At 38.6% G+C, this 18,703-nt stretch overlaps 4 protein-coding genes across 13 annotated transcripts; 2 read left to right on the top strand and 2 right to left on the bottom strand.

The window, feature by feature from the left end:
* The first annotated feature begins 697 nt into the window (after positions 1–697).
* LOC107221436 (villin-1) lies at positions 698–8,238 on the top strand. Of its 6 annotated transcripts, none has more exons than XM_046741766.1 (10): positions 698–785; positions 1,676–1,722; positions 3,300–3,395; positions 3,535–3,651; positions 3,939–4,282; positions 4,966–5,725; positions 6,184–6,370; positions 6,464–6,712; positions 7,383–7,679; positions 7,747–8,238. In XM_046741766.1, the coding sequence occupies exons 2-10, from the start codon at positions 1,705–1,707 to the stop codon at positions 8,106–8,108; spliced, it is 2,430 nt and encodes an 809-aa protein (XP_046597722.1). In that variant the 5' UTR covers positions 698–785; positions 1,676–1,704; the 3' UTR covers positions 8,109–8,238. The 6 variants fall into 6 exon arrangements, with proteins under 6 accessions (XP_046597722.1, XP_046597720.1, XP_015515913.1 ...); XM_046741764.1 differs by having other exon boundaries at positions 712–785; positions 1,671–1,722; XM_015660427.2 differs by having other exon boundaries at positions 716–785; positions 1,660–1,722.
* LOC107221437 (proteasome subunit beta type-7) lies at positions 8,181–10,650 on the bottom strand. Its single transcript, XM_015660428.2, has 4 exons — positions 10,493–10,650; positions 9,781–9,960; positions 9,391–9,706; positions 8,181–8,583 (listed from the first exon to the last, which is right to left on the bottom strand). Exons 1-4 carry the CDS (start codon positions 10,552–10,554, stop codon positions 8,308–8,310), a joined length of 834 nt encoding a protein of 277 aa, XP_015515914.1. The 5' UTR covers positions 10,555–10,650; the 3' UTR covers positions 8,181–8,307.
* A 136-nt stretch (positions 10,651–10,786) lies between these two features.
* LOC107221435 (dTTP/UTP pyrophosphatase) lies at positions 10,787–12,886 on the top strand. 2 transcript variants are annotated; one of them, XM_046741777.1, is made up of 5 exons: positions 10,787–11,038; positions 11,139–11,300; positions 11,905–12,146; positions 12,401–12,547; positions 12,681–12,886. In XM_046741777.1, exons 2-5 carry the CDS (start codon positions 11,211–11,213, stop codon positions 12,811–12,813), a joined length of 612 nt encoding a protein of 203 aa, XP_046597733.1. In that variant the 5' UTR covers positions 10,787–11,038; positions 11,139–11,210; the 3' UTR covers positions 12,814–12,886. The 2 variants fall into 2 exon arrangements, with proteins under 2 accessions (XP_046597733.1, XP_015515912.1); XM_015660426.2 differs by lacking the exon at positions 10,787–11,038 and having other exon boundaries at positions 11,085–11,300.
* A 555-nt stretch (positions 12,887–13,441) lies between these two features.
* Positions 13,442–17,422, bottom strand: LOC107221434 (cytochrome b5 type B). Of its 4 annotated transcripts, none has more exons than XM_046741775.1 (2): positions 17,244–17,422; positions 13,442–15,692 (listed from the first exon to the last, which is right to left on the bottom strand). In XM_046741775.1, exon 2 carries the CDS (start codon positions 15,683–15,685, stop codon positions 15,128–15,130), a length of 558 nt encoding a protein of 185 aa, XP_046597731.1. In that variant the 5' UTR covers positions 15,686–15,692; positions 17,244–17,422; the 3' UTR covers positions 13,442–15,127. The 4 variants fall into 4 exon arrangements, with proteins under 4 accessions (XP_046597731.1, XP_046597732.1, XP_046597730.1 ...); XM_046741776.1 differs by lacking the exon at positions 17,244–17,422 and adding an exon at positions 16,838–17,209; XM_046741774.1 differs by lacking the exon at positions 17,244–17,422 and adding an exon at positions 16,834–17,207.
* Between the last annotated feature and the right edge of the window lie 1,281 nt (positions 17,423–18,703).

Genomic DNA, 18,703 nt, shown 5'->3' with positions numbered 1-18,703 from the left:
ATTGTTTATTAGCTTGAATTTGCTTTTGCTGTAAGAATCCTTGATTCTAAAAATTCACACCTGACTAAATTGAAAATTAATTATCATCATACTTATATCTATATGGAAAGTTCCGTATTTTTTTTTTTTTTTTTTTTGTTATTAGGCAATGTTAAGACTCTCCAGAACGAAATGAAAAAGATATCATCAAAGAGTGACAGTCAATTTACTAACTTACTGGAACGACTGCGTGCGTTCTATCGAATCTGTAAACCAAATTTAAAAAAAAAGAAGAAAAAAGACACATATCTCTCGCAGTGTTCCATAGCCATGTATTATTGCTAGAATCTGGAAATATTTTTTCACATTGTTCAGAATGAATGAAAAAAGATAATCAAGGTACGACGAAGTTCAAACTATGGCCCACATGAGCATATTTGCCTGATATTCCGTCGCAGGCTCACACAACTCGAGCTGCCGGTGCTTCTTCACGGATGGGTGCCCCGAGTTCCGGGCCGACTTCCGGACGGCTGGCAGGCAGGCAGAAAGGCAGAAAGGCATGTATGTGAGTGCAGGGTGCTTCTCTCTTTTCGAAACCCGCTTTATAGATGTATGTACATGCGATACGTCGTACGTACCGTATAACGCAAGGTGTGGAAACACCGACGGATGGACAGCAAACGATCGGCGGTCGTCGCGCTGCTGCTGCTGCCGCCTCAGACCTCAGTCGCAGTCTGTTTCAGCCGACGGTCGGGCCAGATCTCCATGCACCGCTAAGGACTCGGTCTCGAAATCCTTTATCCTCGGTATTTGCAATTTTTTGTCGTAATCGGGAGTTTCGTCGTCTCTGTTGCAAGGAAAAACATATTTTAAAACGATGAATTTTCGATGCTTGTGACACTTTACAATTTGGTATAACTTCGATTCATCCAAAATTTGTAATACTATGCTTGATTCGAAGAAATTTATCGCTACCCAAGCTGATAATTTTTTCCAAAATTCACAAGAGCTTCATTCATCGACAAGTTTATCGAACTACAGTATAGGTGTCATTTAAGACTTATCAACGTGTTAATAATTGTTCAACAATGAAAGTGTTGATTGGATAGATTCTTCGAACGGAGTACAGTATTTTGATTGATTTATTTTTTGCTATCGAAAAATAAAAACAAGTCGTTTCATTGACTCAAGAATATATTTTTAGTCATTGTCACGTGTATCAACAGAAAAGTTTATATTTTCCCGCTGCACGCATTATCTCATGTATCAAATTTTGATTGCCTATGACTGTGTTTAATTTTCTGTTATTATCACTATCATTACATCATTAGTGTTTTTGCTGCTCACATTTATCAATATGAATTTTTCTTTTCCCATGTTTTTTTTTTCTTTGCATGTCGTCTTTATTTTCAACACTTGGGTAAACGTCAATGTGAATTACTAATTACAACTGAATTCGTTATAGTGACTTGACTATTTTTTTATTTCCTTTCATCTCATTTGTTCTCGTCGGTTGTTATGAAGAGAATCCTAATTGATCAATTAATTGAATAATGGTGCATTTAACAATTTAACTTTAACAATTCCTTAACTACATAACCGTGAAAATAAGAATAATAGTAATATTAATAACAACAACGACATCAACAACCCTCATAATACCATTTGATATACATGCAGTGATTTTATAGAACAGAAGAAATTATATCAACCAGAATTTATACCATGGGCTTTCTTACGCAGGTGAGATGAACGATACCTTTAATTTTCTTCGGCCCTTCATCCTTTATTTCTTGCACTCTCTGTCTTGTTAGCAAAAAACGATATGCATCGAATGAAAATCGTTTTTACGGAGCAGAATTAAAGAATTTAGTAATTTTTCTTTCTTTCAATTGCGTGTGTTCTACTTATCAATCTTTACTAAAAATTATTCGTAATAAGTATTCATAGAAAACGAAATACAATGCATGTAAGTAAATTTCCAACGAATATTTGAATATAATAGCTGGTATTTCAGGTGAACAGAATTTTTCGTTTTTAGCTAAAAATCGACGTGTAATAACAGTGTTGTACGAGGTATGCGGAACACACCGGCCGTGGGTATGAATTATCTCTCGCACATATGCCAAATAATATACTTGAAACGTTTCCTGCCTCGGTAGGTCACATTCATACAATTCGTTGAGCGCTTTGAACAGCATGTATAGGTGCATGTAGGTGTGTCCATTGCCTCATTACCCACGTACATACACATATCTTTACAATAGGAAATATTCAGGTACATGATGTACTTGGCTATGAGTCTAATCAACACAGGTTTGTTCTACAATATTTTGCTGAAATATTTATCTAGCATATGGATGTATTTATGTCGTTGTAACGTATAATTATTGGTATAATAATTGTCAATAATTTGATAAACGATATCAGTGAAATTTTTGTAAAAAAAAATAAATTCATGGCGTCTATCGGGAATTAATTATATAAGTCTGGGTATATGTCGTAAAAACATAACTCTCGTTAAAAACAATCTGAGACACCTGAGAGATGTCTTGGTTTGTTTCAAGACATTCATACAAGCCGCATTGTAGATCTAGTCTCTCGCAATGTAGGCGATCTGTAAAGAAAAAACATGACAAAAAAGTGATCTATATAGGAAGAGAGAAGAACAGTAAAACAAAGTGAAATAAGTAAAAAAGAGACTGTAGACTGACGAGGAGCAGGATCAACGTCGTGATCCTTTTTGCCCAGTGTTACGCGTATACAATATCTATATACATATATATATATATATATATATATATATAGATGGGAGATTGGCATTATATCGGTACATACTTGCGGGCTAACGGTCCACGTTAGATATACTGTCGACTATGTATTTATCAGTGGTATATATAGACTGATTTATAAAAAGAGCTAAAAACCAGATTGCAGATACAGATTTCCCCGTTATAAGCATAAATACGTATCATCACAAGTCCCGGAATAATGTCGGAAAACACCGAACGAAGCTAAATTTTTACGTGCGTCGTCTGATATAATTATGAAGCACATTTAAGTCAATTCAATTCTTCAAAGACGTAGAAACGTGCTTTTTAAGTCTGGATGAACTTTGAGACGTGTAAAGTATGCAGGGTCGTTTTTTGTACACTCAAATTTTTTTCAAGATGTCCAAAAGACATGTTTTCGGTGTACCTACACGTAATTTACTTTTTTCTGTGTTCTTCGGAAAAGAATGACTGCCTCAAAACGATAAGAAACGCATGGAAATTTTGACTTCGAATTCACTCGTTCATCTACTTTTTTCATTTTTTCAGGATAACAGGAGCTGCTGTTCCGAGGATTCTGTAAACAGCGACGTGTTCCGCAGCATACCCAAGCATGCGGTGGTATTTTACGTGTGGAGAATCGAGGTAAGGTCATATTCCACATGTGTATAATTATGTACTCTACATTTCACGCTTGTCATTTGAATCCTCCAAGAGGCTCGGTAGAGTCTCGCGCCCGGCAAGTACCGACACACTGTAAATCAGCATCATCTTACCTCGGCAGGGTCTCGGTGCTGTTGCTGTACCTCGTAACAAGATCGGATCATTCCTCACAAACGCCGCCTACATCGTTTATACGGTGACTCCAAAAGGCGGGCCTCTCCCTTATCCAGGAATACCGGTAAGTCAGAGGATAATTTTTGAATTTGGAAAGATTCGAAAGGTTTCTCATATCCGAAAAGACCGTTAGATCTACAGATTAACCTCGAAATCGTTATTGTGTCCTTCGCAGAATCTTGTAACGCCTGAAATATTGATGGTACGCATTGAATACTTGGAACTTTGTATCCAAGGAATTTGATTCTCAAAGAAAGAAAAAAAAGAAAAAACCCTAGAAGTCCGCAACTAGCTGATATTTAAAAAATTATCCTAATACACTGCAAAACTGAAATGCTGTATCTATTTCAGAGCAAGGACATTAAGGGGCCGGTGATTCGAGCCGTCCATTTCTGGATCGGAGAAGCTTGCGAGACGACTGTTGCCGGAGGTGCAGCGCTGAGGGCGGCGGAGCTTGATGCTCAAGTTTCGGCGACGATTCTTCATCGGGAAGCAGAGGGTCGAGAAAGTCCGAGGTTCCTTGCCTACTTCAGGGACAAACTTGTCGTGGAAAGGAACCGACCCGAGGGTCTGACGACATGTTGCAGCCTCCACCGAGTCACGGGAGTAACGATGCCAATTATTACCGAACTTGAGGAAGTCGCTTGGGATCATTTTTCGTCCTGCGATGTTATTCTTTTGGATTTTCACTCAAGGTAACTATCACGGAAGTCTGGAGATGAAAACATAGTCCGGTACTGTATGGGAAATCTTTTGAGTCCCAGTGTAAAATCGGTCAGCACCGTTTAAAATTATACCTTTTCGGAACGTCGAAGAATCATTGGAGTCATTCGAAATTTGCTGAGTTCTTTTGAAATCGTGTGAAGTCATTTGTAGGAAACGTGAAAGACCGGTAAAGTTGCTTGGAATCTGATAAATCTTTTCAGAAAAGTGCCACGACCGTAGTTAAGAACTGAGAAAGAAAAATTGAAACCACGTGTAACGGCATGAAGACCTTATAAATTCGTTGAACTCTGTTACAATTCGTTGAAATCCTATAATCTATAACGTATCACGACCCGGTAAAAATTATATCAAATATTCTGACGTCTCTGATATATTTTGGAGTTGGTTAGAATGTGTTGATGTATTTTGAAAATTCTTTTGATACCATTTGCATCCATGTGGTATCTTCTACTATCTCTGAATTCACAAAGGGATCATATTATACAGATTTTTTGGAATCGCTATGATAACTAAGCTGTTAATAAAATTCTTCTGAAGGGTATTAAAATCGTTTGAGCTTTCGATCCAAATACCTATACGATTCCTTCATTTTTTGGGTGATGAAAAAATTGACCTAACCACGCATGTCTTTTCGAATTTTATCCATCCGAAGAGGGGTGATCTTCCTCTGGATCGGATCATCGGCTCTTCCGCTGCACAAAAAGCACGCGGCAAAGATAGCCGAGCTTCGGAAGGAGAACAACAATGGTCGAGTGGTGATGGTGGACGATGGTTACGAGCAGACAATGGGGCGGGAGGACAGAGCTTTATTCGACAGCGCGCTGTCTCCGGATACGAGGGTTGTGATGCCGGGACGAATGGGGTCTACAGGTTCGCCGAGTCCGATAAAGTTGTACAAGTGTACAGAGCAGTCGGGTAAGTACAAAGTCGCGGAGCTGAAGTCGGGCCCGATTTTCCGTGCCGATTTGTCCCCGGAATCGGTCTTCCTTATCGACCGAGGCGAGGCAGGGGTTTGGGCCTGGGTCGGGCGGGAAGTCAACGCGAGGGAGAAGCTCGAAGCCGTCAGAAACGCCCGCGGATTTGTCAAGAAGAAGGGATACTCTTCGGCTACGCCGGTCGCTCGAGCCGTTGACGGACACGAACCGTCGGAGATGAAATCTCTTCTCCGAGGATGGGACTCTGAGAAGAAGAGGGCCCTTATTTTGCCCTCCCATTTTGAGCCCGACTACATGGCAGAGCGGCCCAGGATGGCCGCCGACTGCCAACTCGTCGACGACGGGTCTGGCGATAGGACTTTTTGGAAGGTCGCAAAGAGCGATACGGCCTCGATTCGTGACGCAGGAATTTACTACGCTGAGGCCTGTTACGTCATGCAGTACAGATACGGCATCGGAAGGAAGAGTCGAGTCGTAGTAAGTTATCCTTCTCTTTTCCTCCGTGTATCCAGCTTCCATTGTTACACAATGACTTTTACGTATGTTCTGTAAAGTTTGTACCGTAAGGGCCTGTTCTGAGTATTCTCAATCATTTTTCGTCATGATATTCCACACTGAACGACACTTGGTTTTCACTGAATTCTCATCACATCTTGCAATTTTCTTGTATGGAAATATGCATTTCACTCAATTCAAGTCATTAATGTTCTTCTGAGTCAGTCTCACATGAGTTTCGACTAATTCCGGAAAATGACCAAGTTCCACAGACTCTGAGACCTCAATTAGGTCCCTTAAAAGATCCCAAAAGGCATTTCAGCCGGATTTCAAGTATCCTTTTCAATTCCGAACGGAAATTCTTTTCAGTCTGTGACAATTTCTCCAAAACACACCAATAGAAGCTTTTGAATGATTCTAAATCCGATCGTCATTTGCAGGTTTATTGTTGGAAGGGTGCGCATTCGTCCAGCGTCGACAGAGAGGCTGCCCTGGAATTCGCGTGTAAATTAATTGAAGAGTCTTGCGGTCAGTTGGTGGTAGCATCTCAGGGACGAGAGCCGTCTCACCTGCTGCAAATATACGGTGGAAGATTGACCATTCTGTCCGGTCAGCACAGGGACAAACGTACACTGAACATTCTGATTAATTGTACCTCGTCAAGATCCAGAAATCAAATATTTGGAGGATGAATAATTAGCTTTTCCACGATTTTCACAGCCCCGAAAAAGTACCTCGTCAGGGTGCTTGGATCGACTCCGTACACCTCGAAGGCCGTCGAGCGACCACTTAGGTCCAGCAGTCTCGACTCCAGCGGGGTTTTCATCCTCTTTTCAGAATCTCCTGTCGTCTGGTGCGGGGGGAGAAGCACCGGAGACTTAAGAGAAGCTTCGAGACGTTTGGCGTCCAGCACAACTCCGCTGATAGCCGAGGGAAAGGAAGACGACGGATTTTGGACGCAGCTTGGAGGTAAAGAGACTTTTTGTCGCGGTGCTTGGGTAGAGACCCTACCGAGACTATTCGAGATCGGTGGAAATCGGCTTGAGCTAGTTTAGTGACAGATTTTATTTAAAGGGTTACCATAAACTGTGAGCGTCGAGACATGCCAACTTTCAAAAATTAATTTCGAAAAGACTGCTGATGCGATATTAATCATTTTTTCATGTCAACTCATGTATGTGTTAAGACAGAGCGTTGTTTCCTTTTCGGTGAAGAGAAAAAAAATCCTGAATTTTTTTTGATATTTTTTATTATTTTATTATGTTATTAATAATTACTCAAAAAAAAAAATGATGACGGTAAAATCGTACATCAGCCGGAAAGTACTATTCCTTTGAACATACGTACCAATTTCAAGTCGATTTATCATTACAGATCGCGATATCGTGTACATCGTTTTGAAAAAGATAGTTTCGAGAAAACACGTTTAAAGTTAGAGCACTTATATACTGAGTGAAAAAATTACCTCATGCCAAATGCTGTGTCTCAAAAAATATTTTGAATATCGACGTACAATTTATTGCATATCAATCTTAACCATTCGACCTATTTTTAAAATACAATAAAAAGTTGTTCATTTTGCTAAATTTCGTAGAATGACCCCGTAAAAAAAAATTTGGACAATTCGCATAACTTTCAGGACGAAGTGTCTACTCAACCGAAACCGTGGACGTCGTTGAGGAGTGTGAAAAACGACTTTACCACTGTCAGGTGGAGGCCGCAGCTTTCGTAGGTCAGGAAATCCTGGGATTTGGACAAGCCGCGTTGCTGCCCGAGGCGGCATGGCTCTTGGACACCGGAAACACGATATGGGTATGGCTGGGCGATTGGTCGACGGTAAAAACGGTCAAGGATTGCGTCGAAATGGCGACGGTATTTCTATACACACACCCAGCTAGTCGGGACCGGAACACGACCATCACGGTGATCCGGCAAGGTGGGGAAAAGACACAGGAACGGGCTCGAAAGTCAAATCTTACGGTGAATTTGAACCATTTTTGCAGGTTTCGAGCCACCAACGTTCATCGGCCTCTTCGAGAATTGGAATCACAACTCGCTTAGGGATTACCAGAGCTTCAACGCTCTGAGAAATTCACTTTTGGACAAGCAGATGGCGGGGCCAACTAGCGGTAACGAAGCCGAGGAAAAAGAGGCGACGTCGAGTTTCGACAACTTGGTCAAATATCCACTGAAAATGCTGAGGAATGAACCGGAAAATTTGCCAGCCGGCGTAAACGTAGAACGAAAAGAGATGCACTTGACACATGACGATTTTTTAGCGGTCTTCAAAATCCAACCGTCGGAATTCGAGAAATTACCCGCGTGGCGGAGGCAGAGACTGAAACAGGCGGCCGGCCTGTTTTAAAACCTCACGAATCAGCACTCGAGAATATTTTTTTAATGTGTTTTGTCGACGTTCAAAGGTTATAGGCCAGAGTCAGAGTATGATTGAAATTTATTTCCAGATATTTAATACAAAAACGGAACAAAACTAACGATTATTCCTTGTGTATTTAATTTTAAATGGTTTCTTCACGTTCTTTATTCTCCCATCGTCCTTCCGTTCACGACGACGTGTCCATAGACTCCTGCTCGATCCTGCGGATCACCGTCTTCTCGATTATCACAGGGCGCACAACCTTGCTTAGCACAGCCGTCGTACCCTGCTTGTAGCGGTACGATCCCTGCTTCTGCCCCTTCTTGTTGGCCACGTCAAAAGGCCGGATATAGTCAACCGAACCCTTTCGGATCACGCAGACGTCTACGTTCGATCCTGATCCCAAATCGTTGAAGATACCGGCCCTGATTGCATCCGCAACGAGATTTTTACCCTCTTCCTCCTGGTGAATATCAAGGCAATAGAAATCAGAAACAGTAGAAGCACCCTAAAGTTCTGATATCGATGTTCGAAATAATGGTATTTTGAATCACTGCAGGGGATTCTGGGCCGCAAAATTTCGTCATTCTAATTGGCTGACCATGCACTTAAAAAAGTGACGCGATCACCCCGAAGGTTTTAGAAGTCTCACAAGCATACCCTGACCTCAGAATTGCAAAATTCTGAGCGGTAGGTCCAGTTGAAATTAGAATCGTATTCAAAGACGTTCAGAATAGCGTTTAGAATAATAGTCCAACATATTAGATGCACGGTTTTCAATTAAAAGACTTTTTGAGATTCAGGAGGTCGAATGCACACCTTTTTTCAATAGATAAAATCCATTGATAAAAAAAAAAAAATTAGCCAGTTACACAAATCAAGGCTTTTCTCTACTGAAGATAATACTGTGCAAAACGCTTTATAAATTTCTATAAAAATTCCGACTCTGGAAGACTTCACCATGATGATCGTGTAAATTTCCCGTAGAACTTGTGATTTGCTATAAAATACTAATTTACCGAATTCTCTAAAGTCCAAAATTTCCGAAAAAAATTCACCCAACTTTCAATGCAAGACTCTCATTCATTTCTGAACTTTCTCTGCAAAGTGTGTCAAAATTGGATATTCCTCACGGAAATTCACAGAGCATTTTTACCAACAAGGTTATAAAACAAGTTACATTAAAAATCGTCATTCATAAATAAAAAAAGAATACGGGAATCAACTACGTTGATGAAAAATATGCACAGAGAAACTTGAAGATACCCACTGTAAGGTTCGGCTTCCATTTACTCTCAAACACAGCCATAGCAGCAAGAGATCCAGATCCCATTGTGCAATATGGTAGTTTGTCGGTTGACCCATGGGGATATATGCAATGGAGATGGGGTCCCATCAGGTCAACACCGCCGAGGACAAGCGCAGCCCCAATGTGTCCTTGGTGACGGAACAGTAGTTGCTTCAGCATCATGTTGGCTGTTGCGACAGGTACGACACGACCAGTGTTGAGGCGATGTAGCTCCAGCTGACTCGCGATCATCTGCGTCGTCATTTCGGTGTCAGCTGCTGTTCCGGCACCACAGCAACTGATTCATGATAAAAGTTTTGTTGAGCGCTTAATCCAAATTGAGTCCAAATCCCTCCTCTTCGTCATACTTACTACATATTTTGAGCCAAGAAGTGAATCTTGCTGCAGTTCTTATCCGATACTATTGTGTCCTCCGTTGCTCTGGTGTCTGCGCCAAGGATGACACCATCCTTGAATACTATACCGACAATTGTCGTTCCAGTCTTCGTTGCCTTTGGAGCTGCATATCCCTTCTGAGCAAGGAACGCATTTCTGTGCAAATGTAACAATCGTTGTAGATCAAATCGGGTCCGTTGTTAATGACTTCGTAGTAATACAAACGTATTGATTTAACGGTGAATCTCCAAATTTTTCCAAACACCTAGTGTTTGGGAAGTTTTGAAGATTTTGGATCGCAGGCCAGAATGAATAATCAGATTATAAATTTATAAATATTTATGTACATATATGTAGAAATAATAGGTATATCATATATACATAAAAGTATGTTCAATTACATGCTAAACATTTACAAACTTATGCATATCTATCCAAAATATATATTTGACATTTATTTTAAAAATACGTCGAGAAAGCGTTTCTTCTAATATTTTTATGGCAAATTATGTTCAGAAAATTGAGGTTAGGTATTGAATTTGTTGCTTTTCGTGACACAGCAACATTGCATTTAGATGAACTACGAAATGCGATTAGTTTGGTACATTCGGGGTTAGATGGGAGGGAATGAGGCTCTGGGATGAATTCTGAACGCTGGGCGTCTGTTTACATATTTGAAGCTTCTCACCTCTGACAGTTATCGAAAGAAAAACCGGGCGCCGGAATGTTGGGGATCAGAAGAGACGACATGATGTATCTTCCTGCTAAAATACTGACAGAATGCACGCACAGTCGCTTTGTGACTGGCAAGTTAACGTGTTTACAACCTCACCAGTCCAATGGAATCAAAGTCCCTACGACAATCGCATCCCGAACAGTTGATTAGCTTCGAGTGGTCTTCGATTATTTCTAGCACTGACACAGTTGGCGCTACTGATAGAGGGAAACTTCAATCTGGATTTTAACGCAAATATTACGTGACAATCAGTGAACGAAACTCAACAAGCGACTGGATTGTTCACATTTCTAATTTCTTCATTTTTATCGTGATTCACTTCAATTTTGTACAGTGTATTAAGAATTAAATCCATGTATTTTTTTTACTAACTCTAATACACGCAATCATTTTCAGCAACTTAGATTTTTTCTGCATTGAAATCAACCATTACGTAGATTAGAATTTGATTGATTGGAGCTCGCAGTTACAGCTTAGCTATCGATTTGAAATTGCAAGGTTGGTACAGCTGGAAAATATGAAAATATACGTATGCCCATGTAAACAGCATGCGCTAGAGGCTAGAGCTGCGTAGATATAACCTAGCAGTGGATTTCAGCATTCGATAAGACAAATCAGACTAAAATCAACATAGTAGACAAATTTTTGTTGGAAAAATTAATTGAACAACATGTTGGAACCAACAAAACAGATTCTACAAGCCGGGCGTATAATTCTAGCCAGCGGCTCTCCAAGGCGGAAAGAAATAATCGAGAATTTGGTAAGTCGCAGAGAATGTAGTTAAGTCCATTGGAATGAGTTATGATCACGCGCACGTCTCAACGCCATGCTGCTACACCGTGATGCGCCCTTATTTCAGCGCTCTCTCGTGGCTTTTTCGTGAACTATTGCAGTTTTAAACAGGGTTTCGAACACGGAGTAGAATACCATGGTTTCGAAGTACGGCAAGATCGTTTAGATTGAGAAGAAGTTGAACAATTTAAAAGGAAGTCTATATCGTTAATCGCATTTTCAAGATCGCAATATAAAATGAGTGGAAAAATTAGCGTACAGTAAAATGCATAAAGGCCGTAACTTACCGCTTAACTTGTTTTTGGGCTGAAATAAAATGCGACTTCGCTTATATACGAATTATGTGACAATGCATCGAATTTTCTTACGTCAGCTGCATCTCCAGTCACTGTCAAGTAATTCGTATAGAATCGAAGTCGCATTTTGTTTCGGACCGAAAACAAGCTCACCCGAAAGTTAAAACATTAATGCAATTTACTGTACATAATTTGAAATTCGACACGAGTGTTGTAGGTAGTTATTTTTAAAAATTTTCAATTGAAACAGCAAATCCTTTCTTCAATTATTTCAAGGGCTTAAAACCAGAGGTCGTTCCTTCGACGTACGATGAAAATTTAGACAGAGCAAAGTACAAATCGCACGGTGACTATGTCAAAGATTTAGCCTATTTCAAAGTGATCGAAGTTTACGACAGACTCAAGGGCGATGAGGTGCAACCTAAACTCGTTATCGGCGCCGACACAATCGTCACCATGGGCGACGTTATCTATGGGAAACCAACGGATTCAAATGACGCAATTAAAATACTGTCGATGTAAGGCTGATACGGTGCTAAGTACGCATACGTACGAATGACAAAAAAATGAGTTCTCTGAATTTACGTTCATTGTATTTTCCAAACCCGCTGACAACTGTTTGCAAAAAGTTTTGTCTCGTGGAATTTTTCATTTCTCATCTAATTAGAACATCGTGAAAGTTGATTTCAAAAAGTTGAAAAAAATCTCCACTAATTATAATGTAACCACAACTCTTATCGATATTATTATTCTCATAATTAATTGATTTTAGTCTGGCTGGAAAAACGCACACCGTTTACACGGGTGTTTGTTTAAAAACAGACAAGGACGAGGTGAAATTTTACGAAAAGACTGATGTAACATTTGGCGATATTACGCAGGCCCAAATCGAAGCGTACGTCAAGACCGGGGAACCCTTGTAATTATATTTTCATGAATAAGTAACTTGCTTAAATCTTTATTATTTATTGGACCTTTGCTCCATGATTGTATGATTCGATAATCCATCGATCGATGTTGCATCTTCCTCATTAGCTATGTATGTGGTACAGGGACAAGGCTGGTGGATATGGGATTCAAGGATTCGGTGGCTGTCTTGTTGAGAAGATAAACGGGGATTTCTTTACCGTGATGGGGCTTCCCGTTTACATGCTGACGAAGATTTTAAACCGACTTTACAACTGATATTATTCGTATGTATATAGGCACTAGAGACAGAGAGAGCGAGAGAATAAATAAACTTTTTTAAAAGCGTCAATACTTTTTACTCCTATACTTGAAAAAAATATAAGTATGTGATATAATGATAATAATATCATTTCATTTATTATTATTTATTATTATCTCCTTTTTTTTGTCCCGTTATTCGATCATTTGAGCGACCCATCCACTTTCAATATACACGTATAATAGTACGTGTACGTGACAAAAAAAAAATTGGCTTATCCGCAATCCGAGACTTGATACGTAAGTCACTTGAGTACTGCTTCAATTTTTTAATCGATCGAATGTCTCCACCATTCCTTTTGAAAAAATGAGAGTGAAATTTCAGACTTTCAACAAACGCTCTGCATGAAAAATGCAAAATTTCCAAGCGGTTCATCCCTTTCTTTTTATATTGCAATTCTTCTTCACGAACTAAGAGTTGATCCGAATCATTTGCGGCGAGGGTCATTGATGAGGAAATAATTTGAAAGTTCAATTAACGCAAGAGCGGCTAAAGTGTAATATTTATAACATACATATACGCGATTGCAGATGTATTGAAGATGTGAGATGAGGAAAAATAGTCAGCGCACGCTTAATCGTTTTATTTTGGTCAACTTTTTTTATTGTTCACATGACAGATATAACAAGTATACCACTGTACGTAATCATAAACTATATTACGTATCTTGCGTTCTAAACTGATAATATCGACTGACGAAATGTTCACCAGTTAATGCGAAACAAATTTACAAATCGAAGTCTGACATATTTGGCAACGCGATAATTTGAACAATAGTAAAAAATGAATCGACAAAAACGAAAATAAAGAATGAGAATTCAAATAACCTTATATTGATATGCATATACATGAACTCGTATTGCACAATTATCTCCCAACAATACGGTTATAAATTATTCTTAATGGTAATATCATCATTACGTTTATTACTAAAGAAAAAACTTTATGTATGTATGTATGTACAATATATCTACCTTAGTATTCTCTTTACTTTCTTTGTAATACTGTGCAGCAATAGTTTATTGCTGGTAACTTTTTCCATATACCTACTGCCGTTATGATTTTTTTTTCAAAACTACTTAGCGATCAACATCTATACGATCTAAGTATAATATAAGTATAGTATTAGTATTTAAGTACAAGGAGAAAACATCTGGTTCTCGTGCCGAAACAAAACAGCGTCTATGTAATCAAAAGCTGAAAATAAAGAGACGCTGCTCGTTTGTACAATACATATAATATATTCGATAGAAATAAAAATAAATAGGCAATCAATAAATATATTACTTTACGTATGGTACGATTGATTTCATAAAAAAAAAATAAATAAAAAAAAAATTTCTTCGTTTGTAGTACAAAATTGCTTTTTATCGTGTTGAACTGGTATCTAAGATCGGACGACGGGGTTCTGACACATCTGCAATGGGTTTCATCCAAGAAGACGTATCTACACATACACTTATAAACAAGTGTATGATGCATCTATCAATTTTCTCCGAAGCATGATACGTTGTATCGTAATTACATGCTGTACACTCACGGAAATACCGTTAATTAAATCAATTTTTTATCGAATGTACGATTTCTTATGTTTTCATTTTTTCATATGCATAATCGTCAGCCGATTAGTCGGTAAAAAACCGAGATACAATTGCGACTGAGTGCAGTAATGTAAATTGATTCGTTTTCTTGAATTTACCAAAAGACCGGGTTTATCGTACAGAAGTTCCAAAATCGCCCTTCAAAAATAGTATAATAAATATTCCGTGGTAAATGTTTAAATTGTCGCTGGCTTAAACCGTCGAGATTGACCGAGTTAATTAACTTATCGATGAAATGAAATTCCGCTTTGTGCGGTATTAATGTAAAGAAATTTTGACGAGTGATCAACTCACTCGAAAAAAAAAAAAATAAATAAAAATCATTTCATTATTCGAGGCATGTTTCTGTCGTGCATAAAAAAATTCCGATAAACTACACGCGATTGAGGACGGAATAAAAATTCATTTAAAACTCAAACAATATTAAAAAAAAAAAGTCTCAAACGCCTATCAGAGGGAACTAAACACGCTTTGAGTAAGAAATCGCTATCCTGAAATCTGAGAATCTTTGAACGAGTAATTTTCGCCCCAAAAGTAACTCGTACAACAAGCGCGAGCCGAAACTGTCAAAAGCTCGAACCTTCAGTGGTTTTAATTCTGAAGTGACGACTGAGAGATGCGAGAAATTCTTCACCGATTCGCACCTTTCTTAATATTTCCTAGCTTCCGATTAGTATCCGAAAACCTTGACGCCGTCAGCGATACGAAATATCCTCTCAGAGTGCGGAAGCTCGCCGATGAGATATCGCTCGAGGCTTTTTCGCGCGAATTTCGAATGGCCCGCGCCGATGAAGGCGAGCGTCGCATCGCGACCTGCGTACTCGAGGAGGACGTCATCGCCTCCGGGATGATCCCCGATGAAGCTGGTGCAATCGTACACGTAATCGTAAATCGCAAACCAGCAATCGTCGGGCGTGTCGTGCCAGGCGATCTCGTCGAGGGAAATTATCCTCAGCTCTTTACCGCAGGCCTCCAGAGACTCGCCGCTACTTCCGCTTTCGGTTGGGCCCGTCGCTCCTTCCGTAAGGCCCAGTTTCACCCCGTGCGAATCCACCGTCTCACCGCTGCCTGGGAGATTTGCCATCTTCTTGGTCTGTTTGTCGAATTTTTCAACCACTCGCGTGCTCGCAGTTTCTTCTGATATTTCGACCGATGCTATGCTCAGTATTCCCGCTCTTCCACCGCCGTTCTGAACGCCAGCGTCCGGCAATTTCCTCAGGTTCAGCATCGCGCTTCTGGATTTCAAAAATTCAATTAGATTTTAATTGTAGGGAAAAAAACAACTATCCTTTTATCCTTAATTTTCTAAATATCCGAACGCCGAAGAAGAAAAAAATCTCATGGTTATGAAATTTTTAAGCTAGCTTCCTAAACTGTAGCAGCAACTAGAAATTCGTTCATCTATTTTTTCAACCATCCTTTCTGGTTACAGAATTTTTGCTTTCAAAATAAATTTCTCTCGAACAATTTTTACTTCATTCCGGTCAGATATTATTAACTTTAAATTGTGATCATAATTTCTCAGTCGAACTTGTATGAACTTTTTATTCGTCCTCTCAAAAGAACTTGACCACCAAAGATTATTTCTTCTCACCACCGACAATTTTCGCAACGTTTCCGGTATCATGCAATAGACACCTTTACAAACTTGTTTTATTTTCATCGCGTTAAACTTGGCTACAATTTTTACGTGAGTAAACCTACGATTTGGTTAATGATTTTACATCCGAGGAAAACGAGGATGGAATCGCATCGAGTTCCCGTTCTAAGGACATCGCGGCGCCTACAACTAGATTGCGATAACGAAAGGTGGGGAATAAAATTTCACGAGGCATGTTACCTACTGTAATTTCATTACCGGTTTGAAACCCGAAGCATGCGTGAGGGTGTTGCCTTACTAATGCGGTAATCCAATATTCGAGACAATTTTTCCTACTTTTTGTGCTGGAATTATTTTTACTTCTTACATTGACCGAGCGATCGAATCGTTGAATTTCTCATTTTACCTTCTGTTAACTGTATCTTTTTTTTCGTCACACATACTATTCAATGCCAAAATTTGAAAATAACTGTAGAAATTATTCACACATCGTAAGTGTGAAAATTCTGAACGTGGGCTTTATTCGAATTTCCAATTCCTAATCACTTGCAAAAACAAAAAAGAAACTCAGAGACGCACAATCGATACAATCGTAAGAATTTTGTGCACTTTGACAGATATTTTCACCACTGTTATTGATTCTTCATCTTTCGCTTCAGACACGGTTAACGTATCTCTTCGTTATCACAACGACGATTATTATTATTGTTATACATTAAGATACGCAATAATTTTAATAATAATTTTGAACAACGAAATATGTTAAAAAAATTTACCTGCCAGTTATTTCGAGGATATTATAAATTTCACAACCGTTTGATGGCTTACGACGTTTGAAAATTTCACACAGCTACACCGCGTGATTCCGAACGATTTTTTCTCCTTAAATTCGGTATTAAGGTTTTTTTTTTCTTTCTTGAAACGAATTGAGACAATAAAGAGAAACAAATATTTGCGATAAATTTTGCACAGTTCAATTCTACGGTTTAATAACAAACGTAATCACGACGAATTGATCAATATTTATTTTTGACACTTGGAGCGCTTGAAGATCATGTGATACGGTTTTGTAAAGAATGGCGAACGCAGTGAGACTTGATCTTCTTTATACGATTCGTTGTCCCGGTGGCTGTTCCCCCACCTTTTATTTCCTCCCCCCTTTCGTCCCGTCCTCTTAATTACTTACATTTTGTTCTTATTGCCGAAATCTTGTTCAGATGTAATGTGTGAAAATTACTATTTTGACATCGTACGTACAACGAAATTGTGGACACACTCTACACACGCATTGCGCGATAAATTGCGCGAGAGTTCGTGATTTACGCGATAAAGTAATCGCACTGTGCGAAGTTCGGGTCACTCGCGATCACTGCACGATACATGCGTATGTAAATCGATTATAATTACATACGTTGGTAAATATAATATATTCATCTGCACGATACTGGGATACGTGTTACATTATGGATATGGATATCGAGACGATGAGTCTCATTATCCATCTACATCGAAATATTTATTTGCCGACTGACACTGTACGCATAATTCATTTATGATTACCGCGAATTGAATTTGGTCCTGCGATTTAATGATTACTTTTACTTTCTCGAGAAATTTTACTACAAATTGCATCAAATTGTGGTTCAGAAGACCGGTCAACACGAATTTTGAGTCTTGGTTCTAGATATTAAATTTACATTTCATCGGCGTGACTAATAAAATGAAAAATTATTTTATCGGATAATGTTTGCTTTTGTAAAAATCATAACAATTGTTCGGATTTTAAAAAAAATTATTTTCTCAAACATGTATTGTGAATAACAGTTAAGCAAGCTTCAGTTTCGCATTTAAATTATCTTTATTCAAAAGTAATAATTAATCACAGATCAAAAGAAATTTATTTTACCACGAGTTCATCTTTAAGTTAATAAGTTTTGATTATGCACGTCGAATAATAACGGAAAAATTCATTTGTTACGTATAAGTTTGCATTTACTTTTAATTTTTTTTTTTTTTTTTTTTTCAAGGTGATAAATAAGTCTCGAAGGTTTTGGTCATATAGCTATCAACCAAAAACTTGCAGACTTATTAACCAACGTAAAGAAGACGAGAGCAAACTTTATAGGTAATAAATGAAGATTTCCGTTATTATTCGATGTATAGAGACAAAATTTATTTATTTAAATATAAACTCCAAGAAGGAAACTTTTTTTTGGTGACCTGTGTAATCAAATCATTGAAATGAATATACATTTTTCAGGACAAAAAGAAAATCTCAGACGGTTTGATTGTTACATGGCTATGTTTAACTTACTTCTCGTTTTTTTTTAATTCCTTATCATCCGAACCCAGCTTCGTAAACTTAAAATGTTTATTATTTGATAAGGGAGAAGAAAATGAATTGATGACGTAAAGAGGGCTCAAAAAGAAAAGGTAAAACAAAGTCTCCTCTATCTTGTTCTTCTCTGTCTTCCTTTTTTTCCTTCTATTCGTCATTTTTTCAGTGATCGCGATAATCCCATCTTGTTTGTACAGCAAATTATATTTCATTATTACATTTTGTTATATGCGTATGAAAAATACACATTTACGAATTTTTGCATATGTACTCTCTGATACGTTCACTGTCCAATTTGTGCGTACACT

The sequence above is a fragment of the Neodiprion lecontei genome, chromosome 5 (assembly GCF_021901455.1).
Source record: "Neodiprion lecontei isolate iyNeoLeco1 chromosome 5, iyNeoLeco1.1, whole genome shotgun sequence".
NCBI classification, from domain to species: Eukaryota; Metazoa; Arthropoda; class Insecta; order Hymenoptera; family Diprionidae; genus Neodiprion; species Neodiprion lecontei.
Note: the sequence above shows the minus strand (reverse complement) of the source record. Positions and strands in the feature narration are given on the sequence as shown.

What these genes read in the sequence shown, in the direction of transcription:
- LOC107221436 (XM_046741766.1), top strand. An exon ending in TTTACGTGTGGAGAATCGAG is followed by an intron (nt 3,396 to 3,534) that starts GTAAGGTCATAT and finishes TTACCTCGGCAG; the next exon opens with GGTCTCGGTGCTGTTGCTGT. An exon ending in TCCCTTATCCAGGAATACCG is followed by an intron (nt 3,652 to 3,938) that starts GTAAGTCAGAGG and finishes TATCTATTTCAG; the next exon opens with AGCAAGGACATTAAGGGGCC.
- LOC107221437 (XM_015660428.2), bottom strand. Translation starts at nt 10,554, where the DNA reads ATGTCGTCTCTTCTGATCCCCAACATTCCGGCGCCCGGTTTTTCTTTC. An exon ending in TCTTTCGATAACTGTCAGAG is followed by an intron (nt 9,961 to 10,492) that starts GTGAGAAGCTTC and finishes ACATTTGCACAG; the next exon opens with AAATGCGTTCCTTGCTCAGA. An exon ending in AATGGAAGCCGAACCTTACA is followed by an intron (nt 8,584 to 9,390) that starts GTGGGTATCTTC and finishes GATATTCACCAG; the next exon opens with GAGGAAGAGGGTAAAAATCT.
- LOC107221434 (XM_015660425.2), bottom strand. Translation starts at nt 16,292, where the DNA reads ATGCCTCGTGAAATTTTATTCCCCACCTTTCGTTATCGCAATCTAGTT. An exon ending in GTAAAATCATTAACCAAATC is followed by an intron (nt 15,693 to 16,161) that starts GTAGGTTTACTC and finishes TTTGAAATCCAG; the next exon opens with AAGCGCGATGCTGAACCTGA.
- LOC107221435 (XM_046741777.1), top strand. Translation starts at nt 11,211, where the DNA reads ATGTTGGAACCAACAAAACAGATTCTACAAGCCGGGCGTATAATTCTA. An exon ending in GCAATTAAAATACTGTCGAT is followed by an intron (nt 12,147 to 12,400) that starts GTAAGGCTGATA and finishes AATTGATTTTAG; the next exon opens with TCTGGCTGGAAAAACGCACA. An exon ending in GTCAAGACCGGGGAACCCTT is followed by an intron (nt 12,548 to 12,680) that starts GTAATTATATTT and finishes TATGTGGTACAG; the next exon opens with GGACAAGGCTGGTGGATATG.